Source organism: Phacochoerus africanus, chromosome 3 (assembly GCF_016906955.1).
Source record: "Phacochoerus africanus isolate WHEZ1 chromosome 3, ROS_Pafr_v1, whole genome shotgun sequence".
NCBI lineage: Eukaryota > Metazoa > Chordata > Mammalia > Artiodactyla > Suidae > Phacochoerus > Phacochoerus africanus.
In genome coordinates this window covers 63,062,046-63,089,693 of record NC_062546.1, presented here as the reverse complement: position 1 = coordinate 63,089,693, position 27,648 = coordinate 63,062,046, and the positions used below count along the sequence as shown (strand labels likewise).

Below are 27,648 nucleotides of genomic sequence, written 5' to 3'. Positions count from 1 at the left end.
TACACAATCACCATAAAATCTCAAGGAAAACCTTCTTTTACTACTTCACAAATTATGCTTAAAGCATAGACCCAATTTAAGTTTGAGGGAGAGAAGGAACTAGGCTGTAAATCAGTGATTTAAGGAATGAACTAATGATATTTTCCATGAGGTAATGCTTAAAGCTGACTTTCATCCACATAGGTTAATGTACTGGTCTGAAATTGGAGGAGAACCTCAAATAGAACAAGCTGGACTGGATGGTAGCAGCAGAAAAATACTCCTCAGTCAAGGTCTTGGCTGGCCAACTAGCATAGCTCTTGACCAGTTGAGCTGGAAGATATTCTGGTCTGATGACAAATTTCACTGTATTGGCTCTGCCAATCTAGATGGTACTGGGATAAGCGTAAGTGTTCTTTTGGTATTGGGCTTGCATGAAATATCATGTGCCTTGTGTAAAACTCATCCCAGGAACCTCACCATCACCATTTTAGATGTTGCAGCTCACACAAATCAAGAACCCCTTTTCCATCACTATGTTTGAAGATGAAGTCTTCTGGTCTGAAATGAAGACACGAACAGTGCAGCGCATGAGAAAGACCACAGGCAAGAACAGGGCTGTCCTCATCAAGCGTTTGGAACAGCCATACGGACTTAAGGTCTATAGTTTACACTTCAAAATAAGCCCAAGGACAAACCATATTGACATCCATCTCTATGATTAAAAGGCAAGATCTAGTCATTTGCCATTTTCAAGGATTCAGTCATGCATAGTGACATCTAGGTGTTTTCTTCCAGATAATACACGAAGTGCTACAGCCCAGGTCTTCCAATCCTTGTCTGGACACTGGATGTTCTCACTTGTGCCTTCTGAGCCCGAGATCCAAAGGAAGCTGTCGTTGCCCAATTGGACTCCTGCTTGCAGACGATGGCGTCAGCTGTGTTCCACTCAAGGAGTCTGCATTCCTGTTCCTTGTGTTGCCCACAGTTATCATGCAGGTACTGTTCTGCCCCATCCCATTTAGGTGCTTGGGCCACAGTCTTTTCAGACTTTGAGTAATTTGAATTCTCTTGAATTTACATATTCTAAGGAGAATTTAAATGATAAATACAACTTGTATTTTAATATTCACTGTGCACTGGAAGCTATTATGACCAAAATAAAGTAGCTACAAAAGGAAGACCACTCCCACTTAAGTTACTTAAGAAATGCTGAGAACCTCAGAACACGGTGACGTTAGGGATCTGACAGTGCATCTAACCTGGCTGAGTTGTCCAACCATCTACCTGGTGATGTGGAGTAATTCCAAATACAGGCAACTTGGCTGGCTTCTAGCCTGAGGGGTAAGTACATTTTGTGAGGGGAAATTTTCTTAAATCATAGGAGGATAAAAGGTACTAACAAGCAAGTCACCTCTAACTTCTACCATCCAGAGTACATGGCAACTTTGGCATTTTAAAATGACAAAACAAATTTTGGGGTTAGAAGATTGACTTCATTTTCCAGAAGATCTTAAGAGTGGAATCTCATTTAAAGGGGAGAGGCTTTAATAATATAAGTGTAGTAAATCCATTCATTGTACACTGTTAACTGATGCAATATTATATATATATATATATATATATCAATTTTATCTCAATAAAAATAAATTTTAAGAAGTAATGGAAAGGCCTTTCACAGAGGACTAAATCTTCAGAGCACATGAATTCAAGGAATTTAAAGTGCTCAAAGCTCCAGGAAGGGAGAGGAATCCCATCTGCTTTTAGAAGATAGAATATATGAAAACCTGAACTCAAGTCTCTTAGTCTGAATGCAAAATCAAGATGAAGAATTAGACTAGACTCAACTGGTGCTACCCACCTAATTTTTTTCCCTATAGATTTATCTGAAAAATCTAGAAGCTTCACAAGGACAAGCAACTTTACCAGAACATAGGATTCTTCCCTTTACCAGCATGAACCAGCTTGCATCAATGGACTACCTCGTCCAGGAGAGGGCTCTGTACCTTTCAGAGTTGAATAAGGGTGTTATCTGGCTCCTGAGGCTCAGAGACTCTGGGAAGCTTTCTTGGAGGAAAATCATATCCACAGAAGGGTCAGTGATTGACCTTGCCGTGGACTGGTTGAGTGGAAACATCTACTGGATTGATAGTATGAATCCTCACATCAATGTTGCTTCCTCCAAAGGCCAGCACACCACAGTCTTGCTCAGCCAGCGTCTTTACCGTCCAACTTCTACTGTGCTCCACCCGCCGACGGCAGTCATGTGCTTTGTGGACCTGGGTTCCCTGGATGACAGTAAGCGTGGCTCCAGCATTGAATGTGCCTCCATGGATGGCAGCAAGAGGAAGGTGCTATGGCAGAAATCCCAGGTCCCTGTGGGCCTGACCTTTTCAGATGCAGGGACCCGAGTGTACTGGGCTGATCCTGGTAAGCAGTTATCTTCTCCTCCGTAAATGTGAGTGTGAGGGGACTTGGCCAGAGTGAAAGAGTGATGATCAGTTTTCTGGTCTTCAGCTATAACTTCAAATAGCTTTTAGGTCTAAGTGAACATTTTCTGCACCACCTTCCAAACTAATAGTCATTTTCTGCACCACCTTCCAAACTAATACATTCATTCCTCATCCTGAGCAGCATTTAGTAGCACAGAGAGTCATGCAGCTGCCTCTTGCTGAAGGAACGAAATCAAGAACTTAACACATATGAGTGAGCAAATCTTTGTGTACTACTGTTAGAGTGAATAAGAGCTGGTCTTCCGAAAGATACACGAACTACACTGTCCTTCTGGAGGGGAGCTAGAACAAGACATAAAGCTACAGGATAGAGTCCAGCTGTTTGGGCTGCATGAAATTAACTGAACCTCTCCTTCTAGGGAGAGGACTCATAGAAAGTATTCAACGAGATGGCTCTGGATACAGAGTAGACCGCAGGGGCATTCAGGGCCTTAACCTCTTCACTTATGGCCAAGGCATGATGTTCTGGACAACAGTTGATGATGGTAGGTCTTGATTCTATATCTGATTGTCTTTGGGACTCAGATTTATTCCTGGGTGTTTAAAGCAAATCTGATATTTCTCAGCACTGATCTTTGGCAATGCCTTTATTTTGGAAGAATAGCTAAGCAACTTCCCTAATTTAACATTATATGTTAACAGTGATTCTGTGATTTGGGGGAGCTTTTACCTATTTGGTTATTCTTTATATGAATATACTTAGTCCCATTCTGCCTTAGATTTATGGCTTTCATAGGAGGCTCTTGGCTTTGGAGGACACTAGTGTATGGTACAGACAGAATTGGGCCAGGAACTGGAACTAGGTGGTATAACTGCTTTGTCAGATAGTAGCTGTAATGCCTTTCCTATAATGTGAGACAGTACTTGTCTCAGTTGACTAGGTACACATGAAAGTACTTAGTGAATTCTAGAGGATTCTATACTCTCTGGTATTCAAAGAGATTTCTTAACCAAAATGCTCTGCTGTATTGTTTCTGACTAGAGCCTAGATTAAGTAAAACTGGAAAATGCTTTTTAAAATAAATTTAACTCTTTATATTTCCAAATGCTGGTCCATTGACCAGCTGAGTTGGCCTCATCAGAATTGCAAAAGTAAGTTGTCAGATCCTACCCCAAAGATCCTAAATTGTTAGGTATGTGGTGAGACCTTTGCCATTTACTTTAAGATCCTCTGGTGACTCTTGGTGCAGATCAGCCATTTTCAGAAATGTTCTGGAATAATGTTTAAAACCATTATTCATGACTTGCATGAGCTGCATTTAAATGTCTTCATTTTCTGTCTTTATATCTAGCTATGTATAAATGTGATAGACATAACTTCATAAGACTTTATTTGGGGCAAAGGCATAGAACTGTTTTTATTTCTATTGAAATTTCTTCCCAGAAACAATATTTGGAAAAATGCATGTCTCTTCTGTAAAACTCTTATTATTCAACTGGGGTTTTTGCAGATGAGTAGCAGTTTTCATACTGACCAATGTTCTTTGCCCAGGAAGTTGTTGTAAGGTAAAAGTTTCACTTTTGTTAATAAATGTTCACTGCCTTTTGTTTCAGCTGAAACCAATAAAGTTTGGTACAGCAAGGCAGAACTTTTAGAAAACAGGTGGTTCCAAGTAGACCAGAAGATTGTGGATTTAAAAGTTTACAGTAAATTTAGTCAACAGGGTAAGCAACCTTGTAATGATCATAACAACATTGAAGTCTACTGAATTTCCCCATTAAGGGGTTGGTCCATCCTATAATATCTCCTTGAAATATCTTTGTGTTTCCCATTAAAATATTCCCCTGGCATATTCATGTAGATCTGCATAACTCTCTTATCTTTATGCAGTTCTGATATATAGCTAGTCCTGTTACTTTTCTAAGAAACATAATAGTGCTAAGGATATTGGGCTAGGGTTTGATATACTTGGGTTTTATTTAAGTTGTCTTATTGTAGATTGAAATTCCCTTTTAGTTCTAAAGTGAAACAGGTCCTTGCTGCGCTGGCTGTGGTGTAGGCTGGCAGCTGTAGCTCCAACTGGATCCCTAGCTTGGGAACCTCCATATGCCACAGGTGTGGCCCTAAAACGTCAGAAAGACAAAAAATAAATAAAGTGAAACAGGTCTTGATTCTAGTCATTGTCACTTGTGTATACTTGTTATCTTTGAAATACCAACTTGAAGGTCCGTAAGTGTGTTTCTCTACCTCTCTCATAGACACAGATGGAGTGCCTAATTGAATGTTTGGGGAGTGATAGGACAGTAATAGGTGAAATCTGTTCCTTGTTGAGATTAAAACTCAAATAGTTAACAATACCTACTACTAGCGTGTATGAGTGTCTTGTCTTAAGGGAATGCTGCTCCATTGGTTGGTTTTTGAAAGCTAAACTTCATCAACTAGTACTAGTTTTGCTTAAACTCCTAAAGCCTTGGCTTTCTGGGGAGAACCTTTTTGGAATTCTAGTTCTGATGTTGGCTGTTTGGTAGAAGGGAAAAGAGAACTTGGATGAGCCAGGGTTCTCCTTCATTTTTCTTAAGCTGGTCTCTGTCTGAACTTACCTAAAGCCATCCTTTTCCATGGAGAAAAATCACTAATCACTTGGTACTTAGTAGACTAAAAGGAATTAAATTGAAAAGTTATCCACTCTGGGAAAAACGTCTGGGTCCTATAACGCTGAGTCTGTTTGCAGAAAGTTTGCAGAAGACCTTTATGAAATAGTCTAAATTAATTTTTTGGGGGGTATGGGGGTCCACAGGCAGTAACAGTTGCTCAAAAGACAATGGAGGATGCAGCCATATCTGTTTACCAAACCCAGAAGGGCAGACTTGTAAATGTTCCAGTGGGTACTACTTGGCTGACATAAACAAATGTGTTGAAGCTGTCCGATGCTCTCCACGGGCACAATCCTGTAAGGATGGTCAGAAATGCATTTTCATGGAGCAAGTTTGTGATGGTCATTTGGACTGTCTGGATGGATCTGATGAGATGGACTGTGAGTAACTCCTACCCAGGACCCACTATCAGTCATTGTGAATGATTTACTTTTAGTAACATCTAAATCCACAATATTTCTCCAGATTTAATCCTTCAAACTGTTACCTCTTTCTTACTGTGTACTTTTAAAAAATATAAAACTTTTAAACACAGGCAATTGGATATGGATTATGTGAACAGTTTGTGAAAAGCTTATGTACCCCCAATTTGATTTTAGAGTAGGCAGTATGTGTTATGCACCACAGGGCTCCACAGTGTTTGTTGTCTGAAAAAACATCATCTAACCCAGATTTGAGTCAGTCCATGGGAATTGATCATGATAGTGAACATCGCCTAAGGGTAAGAGGTTGGGCAGACTAGTTGATTTGTCTCGGTTCTCCCTTTTTAACTGGGAAACAGCACTTTCTATCTCAAAGAGTTGTTAAGGAATCCAAGAGAGGGTTTGGAAAGCTGTCATATTAGTATATAACACTGTCATGTTAATACTTAAATGCTAGCTGTAGATGGTTGTTACAGAAATACTGTTTCAGATAGTGCCTTCATGGGACAGTGCTGTTGTGGCCAGTCAGTTGAGTGACCATAATATCTAATTCTGCTGGAACCACCAGCTACAGCTTCATTAATATCCAAGTCCCTTTCACTGTAGAATCAAAGAGACAGTGGGCTTGGTACTGAAACTGGTCACAACTAATAAAGGACTAGATTTGGAAAAGGAATCTTACAGTGAAGAGTTCTCTTTGGTTTCTCATCTTAAATTCTCAATTTCCTAAAACCTAGCTAGCTGAGAGACCAGTTATTATCCCCAGACACTTCATCTTAAATAGGAAAGATAAGGGACTTTGATTCCTAGAGTTGATTGTATGAGCAAATGAGGCTGGTTTTGTTGAAAGTCTTGTGTTGACAGTGACTCAAGGATGAGGGTAAATGAGTGAGAAATGCATCACCTTTACCACCTGCTTTTAGAATGAAACCAGAAACTTACCTTCACTTTCTCTCCTGTTCCTGATGACTCAGGCCCAAGAATTGACTCTGTTCCTTAGTGATTTTACCCTGACTTTTATATAAAACTTTTTGGTGGGAAATGGTCCTGGGTGTCTAAAATGTAGACTGATTTCCTCTGGATGTACTCTACCATCAGGGACCCTACACGCCCAGGAGTGGACATACTCCTGTGATGCCAGCTTAGAGCAGAGGCAAGAAGCAGTTTTATTGTTAATACCACTGCCTTCACTCCTGGTTGTTTGGTCTTCCATGTGAGGAATAATACTTGTGCCAACAATGATGGAGAATATGGTGAAATGCCTTAAACACAAACTTAACTCTTGGTTAGAACCCTATCACCTACTCCCTGCTTTATGAGTACCCCTCCCACCACTGCACCAAATCTGGTTCAATATTTGCAACTTGTACATGTTGCCAAACCTCCAATTTACTTGGACTGAAAAAAAAAATTGAAATATTTGCAGATAAACTTAACCTTTCTTATCTAGATAATTACTACTTTGATCTACCACACTCATCCTTACAGAGTAAAACATTTTTGTAACTGGTGGAGTCTACTTTGGCTAAAATTCTGCATACCATACCACTTAAAAATAAATTGGTGTGATGGACTACACTGATCTCCAAACCAAATATTTTAAGTGCCTTAAGCTATGTAGTTTTTTAAATCAGCTTTTAATAGTTTTTATTTGGCCAAAAATATATTCTTTTTTTTTTTTTTTTGGTCTTTTTAGGGCTGCACCCATGGCATATGTAAGTTCCCAGGACAGGGATCAAATCGGAGCTATAGCTTCTGGCCTCCACCACAGCCACAGCAATGCAGGACCTGAGCCTCATCTTCAACCTACACCAAGCTCACAGCAATGCCAGATCCTTAACCCAGTGAGTGAGGCCAGGGATTGAACCTTTATCCTCATGGATACTGGTCAGGTTTGTTACCACTGAGCCACCACGGGAACTCCCAAATTTGAATTTATTTGGTTTAGCCCACTAGAACTCTTGTTCTTCTGAAATAATTTTTAATTGACAATGACAAACTTGTGTATATACCTACACTCATACCCACTGTTTTTGAAGGTACCTATCCAGATAAAACTCATTCGAAACCAACACCGAAAATGTCAGAGGCTGGAAAAAGACTTTCACCAAATGCTGCCCAACCTCTCCAGGGTACCAGGTCTAACAAGGCTAGATCTCCAAGTCCAGAAGGGAAGAATTATCCTGTTGGACAAACAGTAATGCCTCTGACTCCTGCTCTAAAGAGCAAGATTCCAGAAACGAAGGAAGGCGTTCAGCCCAAGGACTCACGGAAGGCAAAATATATACTCTGTAGCAGCGATTTCTGTAATGGGAGGGGAATCTGTACAATGGAAGGAGATCTGAAAAAATGCAGCTGTCTGATGAAGTATGGTGGAGAGTTCTGTGAAGAAGCGGCACATGGACCTGCCCCTGGCTATATGGCCCTTAGCTTAACCGTAACCCTACTGGTGGTTCTGGCAGTTCTTGGAGCTTTTGTATATTTCAGAAGAGAACACAAATTAAAACGGTGAGCAGCTACTGATGTCCTCACGGGAGAATTTTACTCCAAAGAAGGCTTATTAAGTAAAATTAAAACAAGATGAATGGGGTTGGAGGTATGAATACACTCTAGAAATTTGTCCTCTGAGGAGTGATTTGGGCAACAAAGCAGCCTTACCTGTTAAAGGACCTGGACAGATCATCTCTTCTGTCTAGACTTTCACTTTACAGACTGAAGAACAGGCCAGGAAAAATAGGTCTTGCCTAAAATAACACTGGTAATAGCCAACTGGTTAGTATTAAGATGAACTGATGTGGTTCCCTTGGGCTTTTGATTGTCAACCAGGCCTGTCTTCTACATTAACCTACTTTCTTAACTCACACGTGTCCAGTTGCTACTTGCCTATTTTTGGATTCATTTCTCACAGACTCCAATTACCTCGTTCCCCCTCAATTGAGATGATGTATCATTTTGGAATTTAAGTGAATTTCTAGTAATGAATCATAACTGACTCAAATGTTATCCATTCTAGGTCAGTTGCTTTGTTAAAGAGACTATTAAAACAGCATAATTCCCATAACAATGACTTGATAGGGGACAGGTCAGCTCTTTCTAACCATGCCTCAATCCCAGCTTCTACCCTAAGGAATAAGTATTTGACTTTGTTTCTCTGATTTCTAGAAACAGTGCAGCATCATTAAGAAATCCAACCTGCCATAAAGAAAATGACCAAGAAGAGGAGAATCTAATGAACAGTGAGATTTTTGTCAATGAAGCATATGATGAACAGGTATGCCTGGGAAATGTCTTTTCGGAAAACAGATGGCGAGGTCCACTCACAGAATGCCCTTTCTGAAAAACCTTAGGAGGTTAAAAGTAGGCAATGCTGATGAGGTTTTTGTTATTGGCAAATGATGCTATCATGTAGAGCAAATGAATGCTCAGTAACTTTTTTGTTTTCAGATTCTGTTCTTTCTTTGGTTGTTCAAACCAGAGTGAGACATACATGAAATTGTAACCAAGAAATTCAGCTTTTGGGGGATTTCCAAAAGGGGCTCAATGCTATTGTAGGGTAGAGTGAGGTATAATAATGGTTAGTTGGAGTTACCCCTAAAATTTATGTCCCCCTCAATCCCATGATCTCTGTATTGCTTAGCCATCTCTGTCTTTTTGTTTTGTTTTAGTGTAATGTGTATTCTCTAATTTCAAATCTCTTTTCCTACAGGAATTGTTAACCTCTTTACAAACTGACTAATCAGATAAAAAAGGAGCTGAAACATCTCAATAAAAATTGTTTTTATATTTCACTGTGTACTTTTTTAAACTTCTGTAATAGTTTGTGGTCAATGGTAACTTCATATTAAAATAACTGCTTTTCAGGAGTTCCTATTGTGGCTCAGCAGTAACAAACCTGACTAATATCCATGAGGATGCATGTTTGATCCCTGGCCCTGCTCAGTGGGTTATGGATCTGGCATTGCCGTGAGCTGTGGTATAGGTCACAGACATGGCTCAAATCCTGCATTGCTGTGGCTGTGGTGCAGGCTGCATCTGCAGCTCTGATTAGACCCCCTAGCTTGGGAACTTCCATATGCCACAAGTGTGGCCCTAAAAAAAAATGAAAAAATAAATAAATGCTTTTTAAATTTGAGGAAGCCATTTGGTTTTGTTAGTGAGTGTTGAAAAACTGAATTTTCAATAGGTAGGGTCAGATTTCAGTACAATCTCCATGTAATTTAGGTGCTGACTTATCCACAAAAGCTTTCTGTTCCCAGGATGCCTGGCTCAGTACTAATTGACAGTTCTGAATTTGAATCCAGAATCTAGGCTCTGGTACTAACTTTTTGAGCTACTTAAATCTCTCTGAACCTGTTTTCCCCATTTTACAAAAAGGAATGCTGTCTTCTGAATCTTTGCCTTATGGGGTAGAAAATATTCAAGTGTTAGTTTCCTACCATCCCTCTCTGACACATTGGACTGCAAAGTTTAGTATTTACTTCTGCTGAAGATTTATAAAAACAGTGTTTTTCTTATGTTCTCATTTGATTCTAAAACTAAGCACAGGTAAATTGACTTTATAGGTTGTAGAAACTCAGACAAATAATTAGTCTAAGACTTCTTTCATGTGGATACTGGTGGGCAGAGTCATAGGTATGGACCAGAATTCATCTCAACCAGCTCATGCCTGCTGAGGAAACATACAAACACTACTTCGATTCCAGAGCCCCTTTGAATTGCTAATACTTCTGCAAGTCTTCCTGGATAACTGCTCTACTCACGCTCACACAAGGAATCAAGGGCATTGAATCTGTGATGGCGCACAGGTGTAACAAAGCAGGAGTATGGTCTAAAGTTCAACAGCAGCAACCTTGGGCAACTCTCTTATCATTAAATCATTACCCCAATGATAATTGAATTACAACTCAAAAATGCTTATACACTGCTTAGCATTGTATCTGAGACTGACAGCGATTCCAAGTTGTAGTAAACACAACTTGGAAGACTTCTTGCTTGAACATTTTCCAGACTATTCATATTTAGTTTCTTGTGGAATGAATTTGTAGGATGCTAAACATAAAGAGAAGTCCTAGGCTTATTACTGGGGGTGTAGTTATAAAACACACTGTGCTTTTCAGTCGAGTATAAAAATTCCCAAGTGCAGATCAACTTGACCTGAAGAACACGCTGGGGGCCCACTTTCCATGAGGCCGGAAGATACATGGAACATCATTAAATTGCCTCTGGGGTTCAGCAGTATTTGAGAGAGCCCATCTCAGCACCACAGTACCTGACACCCCTCTCATCCACAGAGTGAACCTCACATTTCTTTCGCCACCTCTCCCAAGAGCCATCCTCTCTGCCGAGTTTGCCCTTAGAAAGGCTCTGCCTCTTATCTGTACACAAGCGCATGCCAATGGCACAAGAGCATCCAGATCAAAAGCCTACATGGATTAGGTACAACAAATGTGCTTAAGCCTCTGTCTTGGCTCCATAGACCTTATGCTTCTACTGGACTTCTAGGGTTAATGTTCTGGCTAGCTCAGCCTGCTTCCCCAGGCTCTGTGCTAGAGTGGTACGTCTGCCCTCCTGCTCTGCAGACCCATTTCCTGTTTGGGTCCTAGAAATACCTGCTACTTGCTCTTTCTGGGAAAAAAGGGGAGCTGGCTGCAGCCAAATCCATCACGTGTGTGCTCCCCCCACCTTGCCCCAACTTTATATCTTTTCCCACCTTTGGTCTCTTATGAACATGTGCCAAAGTATTAGCCACATCCCCTAGCCAAGTCTAGTTTAACATGACCTGGTGTACTTTGTCTATTCAAGAATTCACAAAACACATCTGAATGTTACTTTTTCACCAGAAAGGCTTAATTTTATGAAAGGATACTCAAGATTTTATACTTAATTCCTAACCATCGCATCCCCTGAATTGGTTGTTGTTATATGTCAATTGACTGTAATATGTCAATTTCATAACTTGATCTGTTTGAAGCAATGGACACATTATGAAGCATAAGACCCTTCTAACGTGACAATCTCTACATTATTTATTAATTTCTTAATTTCTCTACAGCTAATAAATGGAGAAGTAAGGCTGTGGGAAGACATAAAATTTGGATTTCATTATAATTACTCAATTTCTGTAACCTGTTAAATAGATTTGAGTTTTCTTCTGGAAGAAAAAGGAGCTTTGGGAAAGTTAAATATTCTATGCTTGAGGCTTCAAGAGCTCTACACGAAACAACATTTTGTGTCTATTGCTAGCAATTAAGAGTTAAATTAAGCATTTCATCCTGTTGTCCCTCAGTATGTACGAGGGATTGTTTCTAGGGGCATCTTGGATACCAAAATCCATAGATGCTCAAGGCCCTTTCAGCTGGCCCTCTTTACCTGCAGGTTCTACATTGAAAATATTCCATTCACAATTGGCTGAATTGTTTGGTTGCTACAAAAAGAGGACTGTGCTTATGCTCTTGAGAAAACAAATTAGAAGAGGGTTCATGGATGATGGAAGGGAGATACTAAGTTTCTACCATTTTAACTGCTGGGAGGCTTAGGAAATTCAGAGAAACCAAGAGCTAGAATATGGACTTGTTTGTTGCATTCAAGGCCAGTTACTAATTTTATGAGCCAATCAGCTTTATATCTTTCACTGTTCAATTTTCATGTTTCTTCTCTCAGCCTCATCTAGTTCTTAATTTTCATTCTCAGAATATTAGATTCAGGAAGGCCCTCTGATAACATCTAATCTAGTCTTCCCGGTTATACTGCTGAAGAAACTAAAATCCAGAAAGGGCAGAGCTTAGGCTGTTCTTAGGGAACATATTATTACTCAAGTTCTAGAAACACTGCAGTGACTTGTTCAGTTTTCTTCTGCCCTGTGGTGAGTGGCAGCAATTTGGGAGGCAACCACAATGGGGTAGGGGGAGGAGTGGCAGGGGCATTTGTCACACAGGTGGCACAGAGGTCTTTGGATGACTATGGTAGAGTTGTACTTAAATCTTATGCCACTTTCTCTACTTGCCCAAGTGGAAAATTAAGCCCTCTAGTCAGTAGTGTCTCCCCTCTACCCCAAGACTTCTCTATATTTTCCTTTACTTGAGCAGATTAAACCTTGTTTTTCCCATGTTCAGTTCTGCTTCCTAAAGATTGGCTGGAGGAGGTCATGTTACTGTGTGCAGTGAAAAAGAGCAGAATGGAGGGCAGATGTTGTTGGGAAGATGGTGTGAGAATTTCACACAAATTTTTACTTGAATTATTGATCGAGTTCCTTATTTCTCTCCCTTCCCACAGGGAGAAAGATCTCATTGGTAGTTTCTTGGGAATAGAGGAGGCATGCGTTGTGCTTGACTGGTCTTTGTAAGCCAGTCATAATCCAATTCACCAAGTAGCTCCTGTGCCACTCCCCACCTGTGTTATTGGCTTCCACCCCTGAGTTTCAGGCCACAAATTACTTTCCATGTACATGATACGCTATGTGTAAGGTGAGGAAGCACTTAGGTACAGAAACTGCCTTTAGAGGCAACTTTAATGTGTTAAATTGCTATCAAGCTTGGAAGAAGAATTTGTACCCATGCTGGGACTGCAAAACTAAATAGAAGCCATCCATGCCCCTACCTTCAGTTTAGAGATAAAATGAGAAGGTACACCAAGAAAAGTACACATTTGGACACTTAAATGATATGTTCAAATATGATACCTCTAAGCCGATGGGGCAAATTAGGGTATGTGTATGGGAGAAACTAAGCAGGGTGAAAACCTAGGCCTTGGCCAAATCATGAATGGAATTTAAGGTCAAAGTGAATGACAGAGATGACCTAAGAGTTTTAAGACATATTACAGCCCTTCATTTTAAGAAGGCCAGAGTGAAGATGTGGAGTGAGTAGTGGGCGTGTGGGAGGGATTTCCTTTTTATTAACCTTTTCCAGCACTCTGAGGCCCTGAAGTTGAAATATCTTTCTCTGCCCACTAAATTTGGGGCTGTTTATACACTGGCAAGTAGGATATTCCTCGCCAGCTATTCAGATATCAAATTGTTTATATTTGACTCTGAAAACATTTTGTACGACTGACTGAATCTGTTCCAGACTGTATTCCCTCCTAAAGAAGCAATTAGCCCAATAAAGCATAGCCCAGAAGATTTCCTGGGACTCATTGACCACCAGCTTCTTCCTATCCTTATCAGTCTGTGCTGTGTAAAGGAGCAAAACAGTGGTGCCAAGACCACCATGCCAATCTGCTTTCATTAATATTTCCTTACTGGGAACTTGAAGTTTGCTGTTCTCTCTGGTCCCCAAACTTTTCTTTCAGTTCTCTGCTCAAGCCTCACCTCCTTCCTGACCACTGTACTTAAAATATCACCTTTTTTTCTCTAACCCTTGACCCTGGCTTATTATTCTTCATTTTCCTTGAACATCTTTCTCATGCAAGAGTATGAAAGTAACACAAAAAGCAGACGCTGGAATGGATTTGCTTTCCAGGTATGTCCACAGATGGGCTGAGAGAATAACAGGTGCTCCCAAACTTACCGGATGAATGATCTAGGCCATGAAGAGGTGGTTGGTTGTTGAAGCATCCTTGACAGCACCTCTCAGAGCCTCAGCAAGGGACAGACAGCCTGTGTGCCAAAAACCTCACCCCTTCTAAGTAAGGGTGTACATCCAGATCAAAGCTGGATTGGCAAATGGGTGGAGCAGCAGCTGTGTTAATACAGGGTCTGCTCTACTTTCACAGATTCCTCACTCCTCCAGGCAGAACTCGGATAATCTGGAAAAGACTTTAGGAATTCCCATTTCCCACTGTGGCACAATAGGATCAGCGGCATCTCTGGAGCACTAGAACACAGGTTCCAACCCCAGCCAGGCACAGTGGATTAAGGAACTGGCATTGCTGCAGCAGCTACATAGGTCACAACTATGGCTCAGATTAGATCCCTGGCCTGCTGGCCTGGGCACCCCGTATGCCCGCGGGGAGCCACAAAAAAAAAGAAAAAGAAAAAAAGCCTTTACCCATTAAATGTAGACACATACTCTGTATGTCCTTAGGATTATTTAAAGTGAGTCATGATGGCACATCAGAAGCATGCAGGGCTTGAACCCAAGAGGCAGCAGTATTTCAGGGTAGTGTCTCATTGCCCTGTAGTTGCTTGGCTAGTGGGTATTAGATTCAGGATAAGTGGTCACCAGCAACAGCAGTTCCTGAGACTCCAGCCTCCTCTAGCGTCTGAGCATGAAGTCCATTGTCAGTTTTTGCTGCCATAGCAAAGAATAACCCTCAAGTCAAATCCAGATCCTGGACTGATGCAGGAGTTTCTTTCCATGCCACCTTGAATATTTTTATAGCAAAAGGAAGTTTGTATCTTTTAAAAGGAGTTTTTGTTTGTTTGTTTTTTGGTTTTATTTCTGTGGATAGGACAAAAAAAAAAAAAAATGGAGTTCTGGAGTTCCCATCATGGCTCAGTGGTTAATGAATCCGACTAGGAACCATGAGGTTGTGGGTTCGATCCCTGGTCTTGCTCAGTGGGTTAAGGATCTGGCGTTGCCATGAGCTGTAGTGTAGATAGCAGATGCAGCTCGGATCCCACGTTGCTGTTGCTCTGGTGTAGGCTGGTGGCTATAGCTCCAATTCAACCCCGAGCCTGGGAACCTCCATATGCTGCAGGAGTGGCCCAGGAAATGGCAAAAAGACAAAGACAAAAAAAAAAAAAATGGAGTTCTAACTCTTGGCAGCAGATCTTAATCACCCAAGTGGAAACCTTTTGGATATAAACCAGTGGAGAGTAACTGGGCAGGGAGAAGTGAAAACATACAAAGCATGAGTTTTGATTTTTACCAAGGCATCCCTAGAAACATTGGAATGATGATGCAGGAAAGCTTTGGTAGATTCAGTATTTGCCAGAAACCCAGTGTCTTTATGTTATCTGCCAGGTCCAGACTCCTCAGGTGCCCAATTCCTGCCCTTTGAGGTGTCAGCTGAAAAAAGCAGGGTTGCCTTTTCTCCACTCTTGCTCTGTTCCTGAGTTCAAGTCCAGTAACTCATTTGAATAGCAGCTCTCAAAGGTCTTATTATGTGCTGCCAGTTGGGATTGAAATTTGAGTGAGGCACAGTCCTAAGAAGAACCATGAAGCCCCACTGGGGGTCTGTGAATCAGGAGTATAGTTAGAAAATCAGTTTCAGGCCTCACTCCAAACCTGTTGAATCAGAATTTGCATTTGAAAAACATTGTGAAGTGATATGCCAAAACACTCAAGTTTGGGGTTGCAAAAATAAGCAGGTTATTCCAGTATATTATCTATATTATCCCTTCCACTGTTAACAAGCAGTACATGCTGTTTAGTTAGATCTGCTATAGCTCTCTGTTATCAGTGCTTACTGAACTGAATGTTCCTACTTCTGAATTGGCTACCAATAGCAGCTTTAAGATTCAATTCAGATCAAGACAACTTTAAATCAACCACTTGGAATTGGAGCTAGCCCTGCTGGAGATTTAGTCCTGCTTATGGAACACAGAGCTGCCTACCTATGATTTTAGGCAGCACCGTTACAAGAGAAAAAGATTTCTAGTCTCACCTCATATGGAAACTGGTGCTTCTGGTTTTCTCACCAATAAACTTGGCTTTGCACAGAAAATAGCATGAATCTGAAAATAAAGCCATCTAGGATTGAAGTGGGGGCCCACTGGCTACTTTTAGCAATCTTATGCTAAAAGGTGTAAAGATCTAAGGGCTAGATTTCAGAAACAGTGCATAGACAGCCAGGAAATTGTTAGTAATAACTCCCAAAGGTTGCACTGGAGACAAAAAAGCTTTTGTGAGTACAGTGAAACTCTTCCTTTCTAGTTTTATTTAAAATTAAGAAATATATACACATGTATGTTAGTCTAATGTGATTTACAGGTTCTATTTTATACCAAATATTTAATATATAGTCCCCTTTCTGTCCAGGGTGAGGTAGCCAAGAAATAGAACAATATAGCATTAGTCCCTTCATTCTTCTTCTGGCTTCTAGAAGAGAAACTCTGGAATGACCTCAACTTTCATACTAAAAAGAAGTGAAAAAAAAATCCTATTTATGCATGAAGAAATGTAAATATGACTTAATCAGATTATTTCATTCCTTCAAAGCCACTAAGGCTACTGGTATTTGCATGGCTCTACATTTAAGAGCCTTGTTCAAATATAGCCAGAAATAAACCAGTCTCTTGAGAGTTTGCATGAAAATGAGTTATGCAGCAGAAAAAAATAATAATTCTATTGATACAAGGTTCATAAGCATTTCAGAATGTTGTTGTTTCAAGGTGTTAAATCAGTTTTGAGGCAATTTGCTGATTTTGACTTTCTGTTGTTAGTGTCCCTGGTCAACACCATGCAAAGGCACCCTTTCTAGATCTCCTTCAGCTAAAAGTATGAATAACCTGTCCCTCCCCTCTGTAAGAGGACCCTGATCCCTCTGGGGAGGAACACTAAATTCCATAAAAAGAAAACCAAACCCAACCTGAACTAATTGTCCAAGGAGTCGAGTTTGGCCACAGGAAAGGAAGGTCACCCGGGGGTCCGACTCCAAGCCAGGTGTTTCAGCATAACAGTAACAGCTAAGTTCCAGGCTGGACCACGTGGGGCGAGTCCTTCAGCCAGACACCTCCTGGCCAGGGCAGGCTGGGGCATTGCCTACAAGTCAGAGTCGCAAGGCAGCGCGCTGCCACAGGGCCGGGTGCTGCGGGAGGACCCGTCAAGGTGGGAGTTGGGAGACTTCTCTCCGTCGAGCACGTCCACCTGGTTGCTGTAGGCCTTGGGCGGCGGCCGGGGCATCGGGAAGCCTGCCTTTCGCCGGCTGGTAGGGCCGAGCTGGGCGGGCCCCGGCCGGTGCTGGCCGTCGCTGTAGTACTTGATAGCTGGCGTGAGCCAGTCGACATAAACAGTGCTAATGCTGCTGCGGCGCGCGCTGTTGGGGGAGGCCTTGCGGCAGCTCCGACAGCGCTCTGCGCACCAAGGAGCGAAGCTGAGAGCCAGTGAGAAGCCACCCAGCAGCAGCAGGCAGCTGCCCAGGTAGCCCAGCACCAGGCTGTAGCCGACCTGCACGGTAACCGGGCTGGACTGAGCCGGCAGGACGGCGCGATCTGCCAAGAAGTGGTTGTACCAAGAGACTGGGATGAGGCTCAAGAGGCCCGCGGCGAAGAGCACGACGCCCGAAAGCCCAGCCAGCGCGAAGTGGGGCTCGTCCTGCCAGCAGCGCACGCCGAGAGTCGCCAGCAGCAGCCCCAGGGCTGTGACGGCCAGCGACGTGACCATGAGTCCCCGTGCCACCTTCACGGGCTCTGCCGCGAAGTATCCCAATTCGTCTGGCTGGCCGCACTGGCGTTCGCGGCTGCTCTGCTCGCGGCACATGTCCCACAGTCCCTGGTACAGCACCACGTCCACCGGCTGGTCTAGAAAGCCCTTCACCAGCCGCCAGCCTGGCGTCAGCGTGCTCGTCAGGGTGAGCAGCAGCCCGCAGGGCGCGAGCACCATGCCCAGCGTCATAACCACTGGCGTCCGCATCCTGGACGGCGCACCTGCTGCCTCCGCCGCCGGCTTGAGTTGTCCAGCTCTCGCACCCGCCGAGAGCGCCCCAGGATTCGGCTCCGCAACGTCCGCACGCTCGCCGCTGCAGCGCCCGGAGTCCTGCTTCTGGCTCTCCTCCCACCCCCTCTTTGTCTTTGGCGCAGGGCAGTCCGCGCTCCGCCGCTTGTCCCTAGTTCGCTCCTCCGTCCAGTCAGTTTCGCCCTCTCTCACGCTTGGCAGCCTAATCGAAACCAGTTCGCAGGCGAGTCGGATCGAAACCGCGGCCCGAAGTGAGGGCACACAGAGGCGGTGGCCGCGGTGGCCAAACCCGTCCCGGTGGGAGGAGCGGGAGAGGTGAGCCGGAAGCGGTGTGGGGCCCCTCGCGGCCCCCGAGGAGCAAAGGTCGCCCCGCCCCTGCTCTTCTGCGCAGCTAGGCAGGGCCCGGCCGGCCGTGGGCGGGGAAGGAAAAGGGTGGTACCGCCCAAAAGGTCTCACCCAGCCCTGGCGCTGCGCAAGTCACTACTTCTCAGCAGATCTCAGGTGGCTAAAGTTTTTTTCCAGCCCCCGCCTGTCGCCTTATGCCTGTGTCCTGTCCTCCCTCCACCCTCAGCGGACATCCGATGGCCCTTGGAAACTCTGCCCTGTTAACGTGCAAACCACCCGCGGTCGAGTGGGCGGAACCACCCGAAATGCCCTGGACAGGTGTGCACTAAGGGCCCACTTGGTCGAGAAGCCAGTCCCAGAGTTTTGCACTTGTGCATTTTATTTATTTTTATTCGTTTAAAATATTTATCTAACTATATTAGCGCTTGGAAGATACAGCTTGACCATCCACATGACTTTCTTTTTTCTTTTTCTTTTTTTTTTTTTTAATCCATTATTCTGGCTCATTATTTTATTTTATTTTTTATTACTCAAATGAATTTATCACATCTGTAGTTGTATATGATCATAACAATCTGGTTTCACAGGATTTCCTTCTCACAGCCCAAGCACATCCCCCCACCCCCCAAACTGTCTCCTCTGGAGACCATAAGTTTTTCACTGTCCGTGAGTCAGTATCTGTTCTGCAAAGAAGTTCAGTCTGTCCTTTTTTCAGATTCCACATGTCAGTGAAAACATTTGATGTTGGTGTCTCATTGTCTGGCTGACTTCACTTAGCATGATAGTTTCTAGGTCCATCCATGTTGCAAAAAATGCTGGTATTTCGTTCTTTTTAATACCTGAGTAATATTCCATTGTGTATATGGATCACATCTTCTTGATCAACTCCTCTGTCAATGGACATTTAGGTTGTTTCCATGTCTTGGCTATTGTAAAGAGTGCTGCAATGAACACTGGAGTACATGTGTCTTTGCGAGTCGTGGTTTTCTCTGGATAGATGGCCAGGAGTGGGATTGCTGGATCAAATGATAGTTCTATTTTGAGTTTTCTAAGGAATCTCCGTACTGCTTTCCACCAATTTCCAATCCCACCAAGAGTGTACTAGGGTTCCTTTTTCTCCACACCCTCTCCAGCACTTATTGTTTGTAGACTTTTTGGTGATGGCCATTCTGGCTGGTGTAAGGTGGTACCTCATGGTGGTTTTGATTTGCATTTCTCTAATTATGAGTGATGTTTAACATCTTTTCATGTGTTTTTTGGCCATCTGTATGTCTTCTTTGGAGAACTGTCTGTTTAGATCTTGTGCCCATTTTTTGATGGAGTTGTTTGTTTTTTTGGTATGGAGCTGCAGAAGGTGTTTATGAATTTTGGAGATTAATCCCTTGTCAGTGGATTCACTTGCAAAGATTTTCCCCATTCAGTGGGTTGCCTTTTTGTGTTGTTTAGGGTTTCCTTTGCTGTGTAGAAACTTTGAAGTTTGAGTAGGTCCCATTTGTTTATTTTTCTTTTTGTTGTCAATACTCTAAGAGGTGGATCTGAGAAGATGTTGCTGTCATTTATATCAGAGTGTTTGGCCTATGTTTTCCTCTAAGAGTTGTATAGTGTCTGATCTTATATCTAGGTCTTTAATCCATTTGGAGTTGATTTTTGTGTATGGTGTTAGGGAGTGTTCTAATTTCATTCTTTTCCATGTGGCTGTCCAGTTTTCCCAGCACCACTTATTGAACAGGCTGTCTTTTCTCCTTTGTCTATTCTTGCCTCCTCTGTCATAGATTAGTTGGCTGTAGGTGCGTGGGTTTAATTCTGGGCTTTCTATCCTGTTCCACTGATCTATATTTCTGTCATTGTGCCAGTACCACACGGTTTTGATGATTGTTGCTTTGTAGTATAGTCTGAAGTCCAGAAGCCTGATTCCTCCAGCTCCATTTTTCTTTTTTAGGATGTCTTTGGCTATTCTGGGTCTTTTGTACTTCCAAACAAACTTTAAAATATTTTGTTTGAGTTCTGTGAAAAATGTCCTTGGTAAATTGATAGGGATTGCATTGAATCTGTAGATTGCCTTAGGTAGTATAGTCATTTTGATCATATTAACTCTTCCACTCCACAAGCATGGTATATCTTTCCATCAATCTGTGTCATCTTTGATTTCTTTCATCAGTGGCTTATAGTTTTCAGAGTACAGGTCTTTTGTCTCTTTAGGTAGGTTTACTCCTAGGTATTTTATTCTTTTGGATGTGATGGTAAAGGGGATTGCTTCCCTAATTTCTTTTTCTGCTATTTCATTGTTAGTATATAGAAATGCCGTTGATTTCTGTGTATTAATTTTGTATCCTGCGACTTTTCCAAATTTGTGGATGAGCTCTAACAGTTTTCTGGTAGAGTCTTGAGGATTCTCTAGGTATAGTATCATGTCATGCAAATAGGGATAGTTTTACTTCTTCCTTTCCCATTTGGATTCCTTTATTTCTTTTACTTATCTGATTGCTGTGGCTAGGACTTCCAGAACCAAGTTGAAGAGTAGTGGCAAGAGTGTACATCCTTGTCTTGTTCCTGATCTCAGCAGGAATTCTTTCAGCTTTTCACCATTGAGAATGCTGTTCACTGTGGGTTTGTCATATATGGCCTTTATCATGTTGTGGTAGGTTCCCTCTCTGCCCACTTTCTGAAGGGTTTTTATCAGAAATGGGTGTTGGATTTTGTCAAAGGCTTTTTCCGCATCTATGGAGAGGATCATATGGTTTTTATTCTTCAGTTGGTTAATGTGGTGTATCACACTGATGGATTTGCAGATATTGAAGAACCCTTGCATCCCTGGAATAAATCCCACTTGATCATGATGTATAATCCTTTTAATGTATTGTTGGATGTGGTTTGCTAGTATTTTTTTCAGGATTTTTGCATTAATGTTCATCAGTGAAATTGGCCTGTAGTTTTCTTTTTTCGTGGAATCTTTGTCTGGTTTTGGTACCAGAGTGATGGTGTCCTCATAGAATGATTTTGGGAGTATCCCTTCCTCTTAATGATCCTTTGTATTTCTGTGATGTCCCTTGTTACTTCTCCTTTTTCATTTCTAATTTTATTGATTTGAGTCCTCTCTCTTTTTTGCTCGATAAGTCTGGCTAGGGGTTTATCAATGTTGTTGATCTTGTCAAAGAACCAGCTTTTCATTTCATTGATCTTTTCTATGGTTTTCTTCATTTCTATTTCATTGATTTCTGCTCTGATCTTTATGATTAATTTCCTCTTTGATTTCTTCAGTGATCCATTGGTTGTTTGGTAGCATGTTGTTTAGTCTCCTTGTGTTTGTGTTTTTTGCATGTTTTTTCTTGTTGTTGATTTCCAGTTATATAGCATTGTGGTCAGAAAAGATGCTTGATATTATTTCAAGTTTCTTAAAGTTACCGAGGTTAGATTTGTAGCCCAGGATGTGATCAGTCTTAGAGAATGTTCCATGTGCACTTAAGAAGAATGTGTATTCTGTTGCTTTTGGATGGAATGTCCTATAAATATCTATTAAGTCCATCTGGTTTAATGCTTCATTCAGGGCCTGTGTTTCCTTATTGATTTTCTGTCTGGTTGATCTGTCCATTGCTATAAGTGGGGCGTTAAAGTTCCCCACTATGATTGTGTTATATTCGATTTCTCCTTTTAAGGTTGTTAGCAGTTGCCTTATATATTGAAGTGAACCTATGTTGGGTGCAGAGATATTTAAAATTGTTATATCTTCTTTGTGGTTTTATCCTTTGATCATTATGTAATGTCCTTCTTGGTCCCTTAAAATATTGTTCATTTTAAAGTCTATTTTGTCCAATATGAGTATTGCTACTCCAGCTTTCTTTGGATCCCTGTTTGCATGAAATATTTTCTTCCATCCTCTCACTTTCAATTTGTATGTGTCCCTAGAAGTGAAGTGGGTCTCTTGAAGACAGCATATATATGGGTCTTGTTTTTGTATCCATTCAGCCAGTCTGTGTCTTTTGGTTGGGGCGTTTAGCCAATTAACACTTAAGGTAATTATTGATATGTATGTTCTTATTGCCATTTTCTTAATTGCTTTGGATTTGCTTTTGCTGCTCTTTTTTCTCTCCTTGTTCTCTTGTTCTTTTCTGCCTAGAGAAGTTCCTTGAGTATTTGTTGCAAGGCTGGTTTAGTGTTGCTGAATTCTCTCAGCTTTTGCTTCTCTGTGAAGGTTTTGATTTCTCCTTCAAATTGGAATGAGAGCCTTGCTGGGTAGAGTAATCTTGGCTGGACGTTTTTTCCTTTCATCACGTTGAGTATATCATGCCACTCCCTTCTGGCCTGCAGAGTTTCTGTTGAAAAATCTGCCAATAACCTTATTGGGGGTGCTTTGTATGTTATTTGTTTCTTTTCCCTAGCTGCTTTCAAGATTTTCTCTTTGTCTTTAATTTTGGTCAGTGTGATTAATATGTGTCTCGGGATGTTCCTCCTTGGGTTTGTTTTGTATGGTATCCATTGTGCTTCCTGGATTTGAGTTAGTGGTTCCTTTCCCATGTTAGGGATGTTTTCGGCTATTATCTCTTAGAATATTTTTTCTGTCCCCTTCTGTCTCTCTTCTCCTTCTGGCACCCCTATAATATGGATGTTGGTGTGTTTAACATTGCCCCAGAGTTCTCTGAGACTCTCTTCATTTGTTTTCAATCTTTTTTCTCTTTTCTGTTCCACATCCCTAATTTCCATTAATCTGTCCTCCGCCTTGCTTATTTGTTCTTCTGCCTCCTGTATTCTGCTGTTAGCTGCTTCTAGTGAATGTTTTATTTCAGTTATTGTATTTTGCATCTCTTCTTGTTTAAGTTTTATATCTTGTATCTCTTTGGTCAGTGTTTCCTGTAAGTTATCCATCTTTGACTCCAGTTTCTTTTCAATGTCTTGTATCATCCTCAGCATCAGCAGTCTAAAGTCTTTTTCCTGGAGGCTAGGAATCTCCTCCTCACTTAGCTGAGTTTCTGTGGTTTTTTTCTTTTTCCCTCATCTGAGTTATACTTCTCTGTCTTTTCATGTTTATAGGTTTTTGGTGTGGTGACCTTCTTACAGATAATAGAATTGTAGCCTCTCTTACTTCTGATGTCTGCCCCCCATGGCTGAAGTCGATATGGGGGGTTTGCTGTAGGCTTCCTGATGGAAGGGGATGATGCCTACCCACTGTTAGGTGGTGCTGATTCTACTCCCTCTGGTGGGTGTGGCTTAGTCTCTGGATGGGATTAGAGGCAGCTGTGTGCCTGAGGGATCTTCAGGTAGCCTGTTTACTGAGTGGCGGGCTGTGATCCCACCTGGATTGTTGTTTGCCCTGGGGCTTCTCAGCAGCTGACTAAGGGGTGGGGCCAGATTTTCCCAAAATGGCCACCTCCAGAGAAAGGCATGCCTGATGAATATTCCCAAGAGCTTTGCTTTCAATGTCCTTCCCTCACGACAAGCCACATTCACCCCTGTTTTCCCAGGAGGTCCTCCAAGAACTGCAGTCAGGTTTGACCCAGATTCCCATGGAGAATTTACTTTGCCCTGGGACCCAGTGCACGTGAAAGTCTGTGTGGGCCTTTTAAGAATGGGGTCTCTGTTTCCCCCAGTCTTGTGGAGCTCCTGCACACAAGCCCCACTGGCCTTCAATGCCAGATGCTCCAGGGGCTCTTTCTCCCCATGCCAGATCCCCACACGTGAGATTTTGGTGTGGGGCTGAGAACTCTCACTCCTGTAGTTGAGTCTCTGTGAACCAGTTAGTTTCCAGTCTGTGGAGCTTCCCACCCAGGAGGTATGGGGTTGTTTATGTCATGAAATCGCCCCTCCTACCTCTTGATGTGTCCTCCTCTTTTTCTTCTGGAGTAGGATATCTTTTTTAAGGTTTCCAGCCCATTTGGGTGAATAGTGCTCAGTCTTTAGTTGTGAATTTTGTTGTTTTTAGTAGAGAAGTTGAGCTCCAGTCATCCTATTCCACCATCTTAATCCTATTCCTGTGCTGTTTGTTTAATTTTCTTAATAAAGATGCCATACTTTGGATTAGCTGTGATGCAAAAGAATCAAAGCAAGAGTAATCTGGGATGAGGAGTTCTAGAATTTCTTATTTTCCTTTTTCAACCTTTGGAAAGATTTTGAAACTGCCAAAAAAACAGAGAGAGGTGTTACTGGGTGTCTTGTCTAGCACACTTTTCAGGCTTTCCGACTCTGCAACGTCCTGTGACTTTCACTGTTCTTGAGCTATTTGCAACTGTGTAAGTTGCAGAAAAGTTGTAGTGTGCCATTGCAAATGATTTTGTCTACAGAAATGTAAATGTGTTTGTCAGTAGAATGTAAGTGATTATTGCCCAGAGGATACAGACCAATTTGTCATTGATTTGTAAATTCACTTTAGCAGGCCTGGTTTGCCTGTGTGTGTACTTTGCAATCTTTTGAATTGTTTGTAACAGCATACTGGTTCCCTTAATAAGTTAAATATAATCTTTGACACGTGTTCATTATATTTGTGTGAAAATTATGATTTTACATTTTCCCTAAAATTATTATTTAACAGTATTTTCCTCATTTTCTATTTTTCTTACAATGGAAGTATGTTAAACTTTATAATTGCTTAAAATTAAAAGTATTTCTAAAAGCCAAAGTTAAGAGTTGCTTTGAAATAATTTTAAACATTCTAGATTGGACAACACCAAAGATAGGAATCACTACTTTTGTTTTTTGAACATTTTTAAAGAAAATTCTGGTAAAATACACATAAACATAGAATTTACCATCTTAACCATTTTAAAGTGTATAGTTCATTGAAATTAAGTATATTCATATTTGCTACTGTCACCATCATCCATCTCCAGAAATTTTTCATTTTCCCAAACTGAAACTCCACTCATTTATCAATAACTCCCATTTTACCACCAGTCCTCCTATCCCCCAGCCCCTGGCAACCACCATTCTATTTTCTGTCTCTATGAATTTGAGCCCTCTAGATATTTCCCCCAAGTGGAATCAGGCAGTATTTAAGACTGACTTATTTCACTTAGCATCATGTCTTCAAACTTTATCCATGTTCATGGCATGTGTCTGATTTCTCCTCCTTTTTAGGGTCAAATAATATTCCACTGCAGGTATATACCCCATTTTGTTTATCCATTCATCCTTTGATACACACTATGCTTCCACCATTTAGCTCCTGCAAGTAATCCTGCTATGAACAAGGGTGTACTAATATTTCTTGGAGTCCCCGCTTTCAATTTTCCAGAAGTGGAATTGCTGGATCATTTGGCTACTCTCTTTTCAACTATTTTAAAGAAATAGTCTATTGTTTTGTATAGCATCTGCATCATTTTACATCCCCGCCATCAGTACACAAGAGTTACAATTTCTCCAACTACCCCACCAACTCCTCACACCACAACCCAGGAAAACTGGACATTTTTCTTATTTTTTTTTTCGAAGTATTGTGCTCCCTTTTGCCCCTAGACCTTGGTGTATGCTCTTTTCTTTTCCCAGCGTCCTGTATGCCACTTCCTAAGCATGGCACATCCTTCAGATCTTTACCTACATGCTATTTTCTCTGGGAGGATTTTGAAATCCCACAGATTAATTTTTCCTATTGTATTTCCATACATGCCCTATTCCATCATAACACTTGCCACAATTCCTTATTGCTTGAATCATCTAGTTGTCTAGGGCAGGGATAAATTCTCTGAGGGCAAGGATAATTGTTCAGTTCTTCCCTGAAATCTGTCTTGATGCCCAGTCCACAGTAGCCACTCAATAAATCCATTTTATCTCTTTTCACCCTGTATCCTTTCACATACTATCCACAGAATTCTCAGATGACTGTCGGGTCAAAATAAACTGTTAATGCATTTCAGTAAAGTTGTTTGTTGTTTGAATGTTTGTTTGTTTTTAGCATAGTGTACCTCCAATATTTATAGCAAAAAAAAAAAAAAGTGTAGCCCTGTGGTAATAAAAGAGATGATTGCACTCAGTGTGGCATCTGATTCTAGACTTGAGCTCTTTGTTTCATGAGCCTCCCAGTTCATCACAAGGCTGAGTGAGAAAAAAAGTATGAATCACAGTGTGGCAGGAGGAGTGAGTTATTGCTGAGATTAGTACCTATCTGTGTAAGCTAATCTTAAGGTCCTATAATAGCTTTCTTTTTTCAAGAGAAGCCTATGGTAAAACAGTGCCCTTGGTTTCCAGATAAATAGGGGGTTCCCAGCCACTAATTCTAAAAGGACTAATGATGTTAGCCTACCCTGGCTGGTCTCAGATACCATCTAGTACTACAAAATCCCAATATTTTGCAGTGATTTTATCTTGGAAGGTACATTTCAAACTTTGGGGAGCAAAGATCAGTGTGCTGATCTTTGAGGTGTCCTCTGAGTCTCTAAACCACTTCTTTATATTTTACTCTCTCCACATAACGCCCTAAACACTATTGCTAGTCTTCCAATGGCAAATCCAGTTCAGTAGATTATAGAATAAAAATTAAACTATGAAAAAAATCAAAATATGGTCATTTTCTATTATTAATTAACATTAAAACAGCCTGAATTGAAGACCTTCTACATGGCATTAACTTTTCTGTTGGCCTATAGCCTGACAAATGTTATTCAAGCTTTGTGTGCCCACTATTATAGAGAATAAATAGATAGTCTTTGACATCCAGTTTAAAGTAGCCTCTGGTTAGCTCAGTGTCACATCACCCTAATTTATTTTCTATATAGAACTTAATTACTATCAAATATTTGCTTATTACATGTTATATTGACCTATATATATTGTACATATTGACCTACTTATATCATTTCTCCCACTGCAATGTTAAGTTCCAAACACTAGGGACCTTGCTGGCTTTGTCTATGACTATATTTCAGCCCCTGGAATAGTGTTCATAGGAGGTTCTCAATATTATGTTTGTTAAGTTAATGAAAAAAAATTTTTTAAACTCCTACACAGTAAAAGGAAGAAACAGCATTATTTTTTTTTAATCATAGTAAAATACACATAGTAAAAAATCATAGTAAAATAACATGAAATTTATCATCCTAAGCATTAAAGTGTACAGTAGTGTTAAGGGCATTCACATTGTTGAATATCCATAAATCTTTTCATCTTGAAAAACTGAAATTCTCTACCCATTAAACAACTCTCCATTCTCTCATCCTCCCAACCCCTGGCAACCACTTTTCTACTTTCTGCCTCTGCAATTTTGACTACTCTATGCCAGTGATATAAGCGGAATTACACAATATTTGTCCTTTA

At 41.3% G+C, this 27,648-nt stretch overlaps 3 protein-coding genes across 4 annotated transcripts; 2 read left to right on the top strand and 1 right to left on the bottom strand.

Annotated features, from left to right (window-relative positions):
* Positions 1–777: 777 nt before the first annotated feature.
* LOC125121905 (low-density lipoprotein receptor-related protein 4-like) lies at positions 778–4,714 on the top strand. Its single transcript, XM_047770211.1, has 5 exons — positions 778–978; positions 1,860–2,409; positions 2,852–2,977; positions 4,047–4,157; positions 4,692–4,714. Exons 1-5 carry the CDS (start codon positions 973–975, stop codon positions 4,712–4,714), a joined length of 816 nt encoding a protein of 271 aa, XP_047626167.1. The 5' UTR covers positions 778–972.
* A 491-nt stretch (positions 4,715–5,205) lies between these two features.
* LOC125122143 (uncharacterized) lies at positions 5,206–9,273 on the top strand. Of its 2 annotated transcripts, XM_047770395.1 has the most exons (4): positions 5,206–5,467; positions 7,549–8,017; positions 8,672–8,780; positions 9,216–9,273. In XM_047770395.1, the coding sequence occupies exons 1-4, from the start codon at positions 5,410–5,412 to the stop codon at positions 9,243–9,245; spliced, it is 666 nt and encodes a 221-aa protein (XP_047626351.1). In that variant the 5' UTR covers positions 5,206–5,409; the 3' UTR covers positions 9,246–9,273. The 2 variants fall into 2 exon arrangements, with proteins under 2 accessions (XP_047626351.1, XP_047626350.1); XM_047770394.1 differs by lacking the exon at positions 9,216–9,273 and having other exon boundaries at positions 8,672–9,112.
* A 6,904-nt stretch (positions 9,274–16,177) lies between these two features.
* On the bottom strand, positions 16,178–18,490 carry CLDN23 (claudin 23). Its single transcript, XM_047770391.1, has one exon. The coding sequence runs from the start codon at positions 18,022–18,024 to the stop codon at positions 17,155–17,157; it is 870 nt and encodes a 289-aa protein (XP_047626347.1). The 5' UTR covers positions 18,025–18,490; the 3' UTR covers positions 16,178–17,154.
* Between the last annotated feature and the right edge of the window lie 9,158 nt (positions 18,491–27,648).

Bases quoted from the DNA above. Each gene is read 5' to 3' on its own strand.
- LOC125122143 (XM_047770394.1), top strand. From the start codon at position 5,410: ATGGAGCAAGTTTGTGATGGTCATTTGGACTGTCTGGATGGATCTGAT. The intron at 5,468-7,548 runs GTGAGTAACTCC...CTGTTTTTGAAG, and splicing joins TGGATCTGATGAGATGGACT to GTACCTATCCAGATAAAACT. The intron at 8,018-8,671 runs GTGAGCAGCTAC...TCTGATTTCTAG, and splicing joins AGAGAACACAAATTAAAACG to AAACAGTGCAGCATCATTAA.
- LOC125121905 (XM_047770211.1), top strand. The intron at 2,410-2,851 runs GTAAGCAGTTAT...CTCTCCTTCTAG, and splicing joins AGTGTACTGGGCTGATCCTG to GGAGAGGACTCATAGAAAGT. The intron at 2,978-4,046 runs GTAGGTCTTGAT...CTTTTGTTTCAG, and splicing joins CTGGACAACAGTTGATGATG to CTGAAACCAATAAAGTTTGG.
- CLDN23 (XM_047770391.1), bottom strand. From the start codon at position 18,024: ATGCGGACGCCAGTGGTTATGACGCTGGGCATGGTGCTCGCGCCCTGC.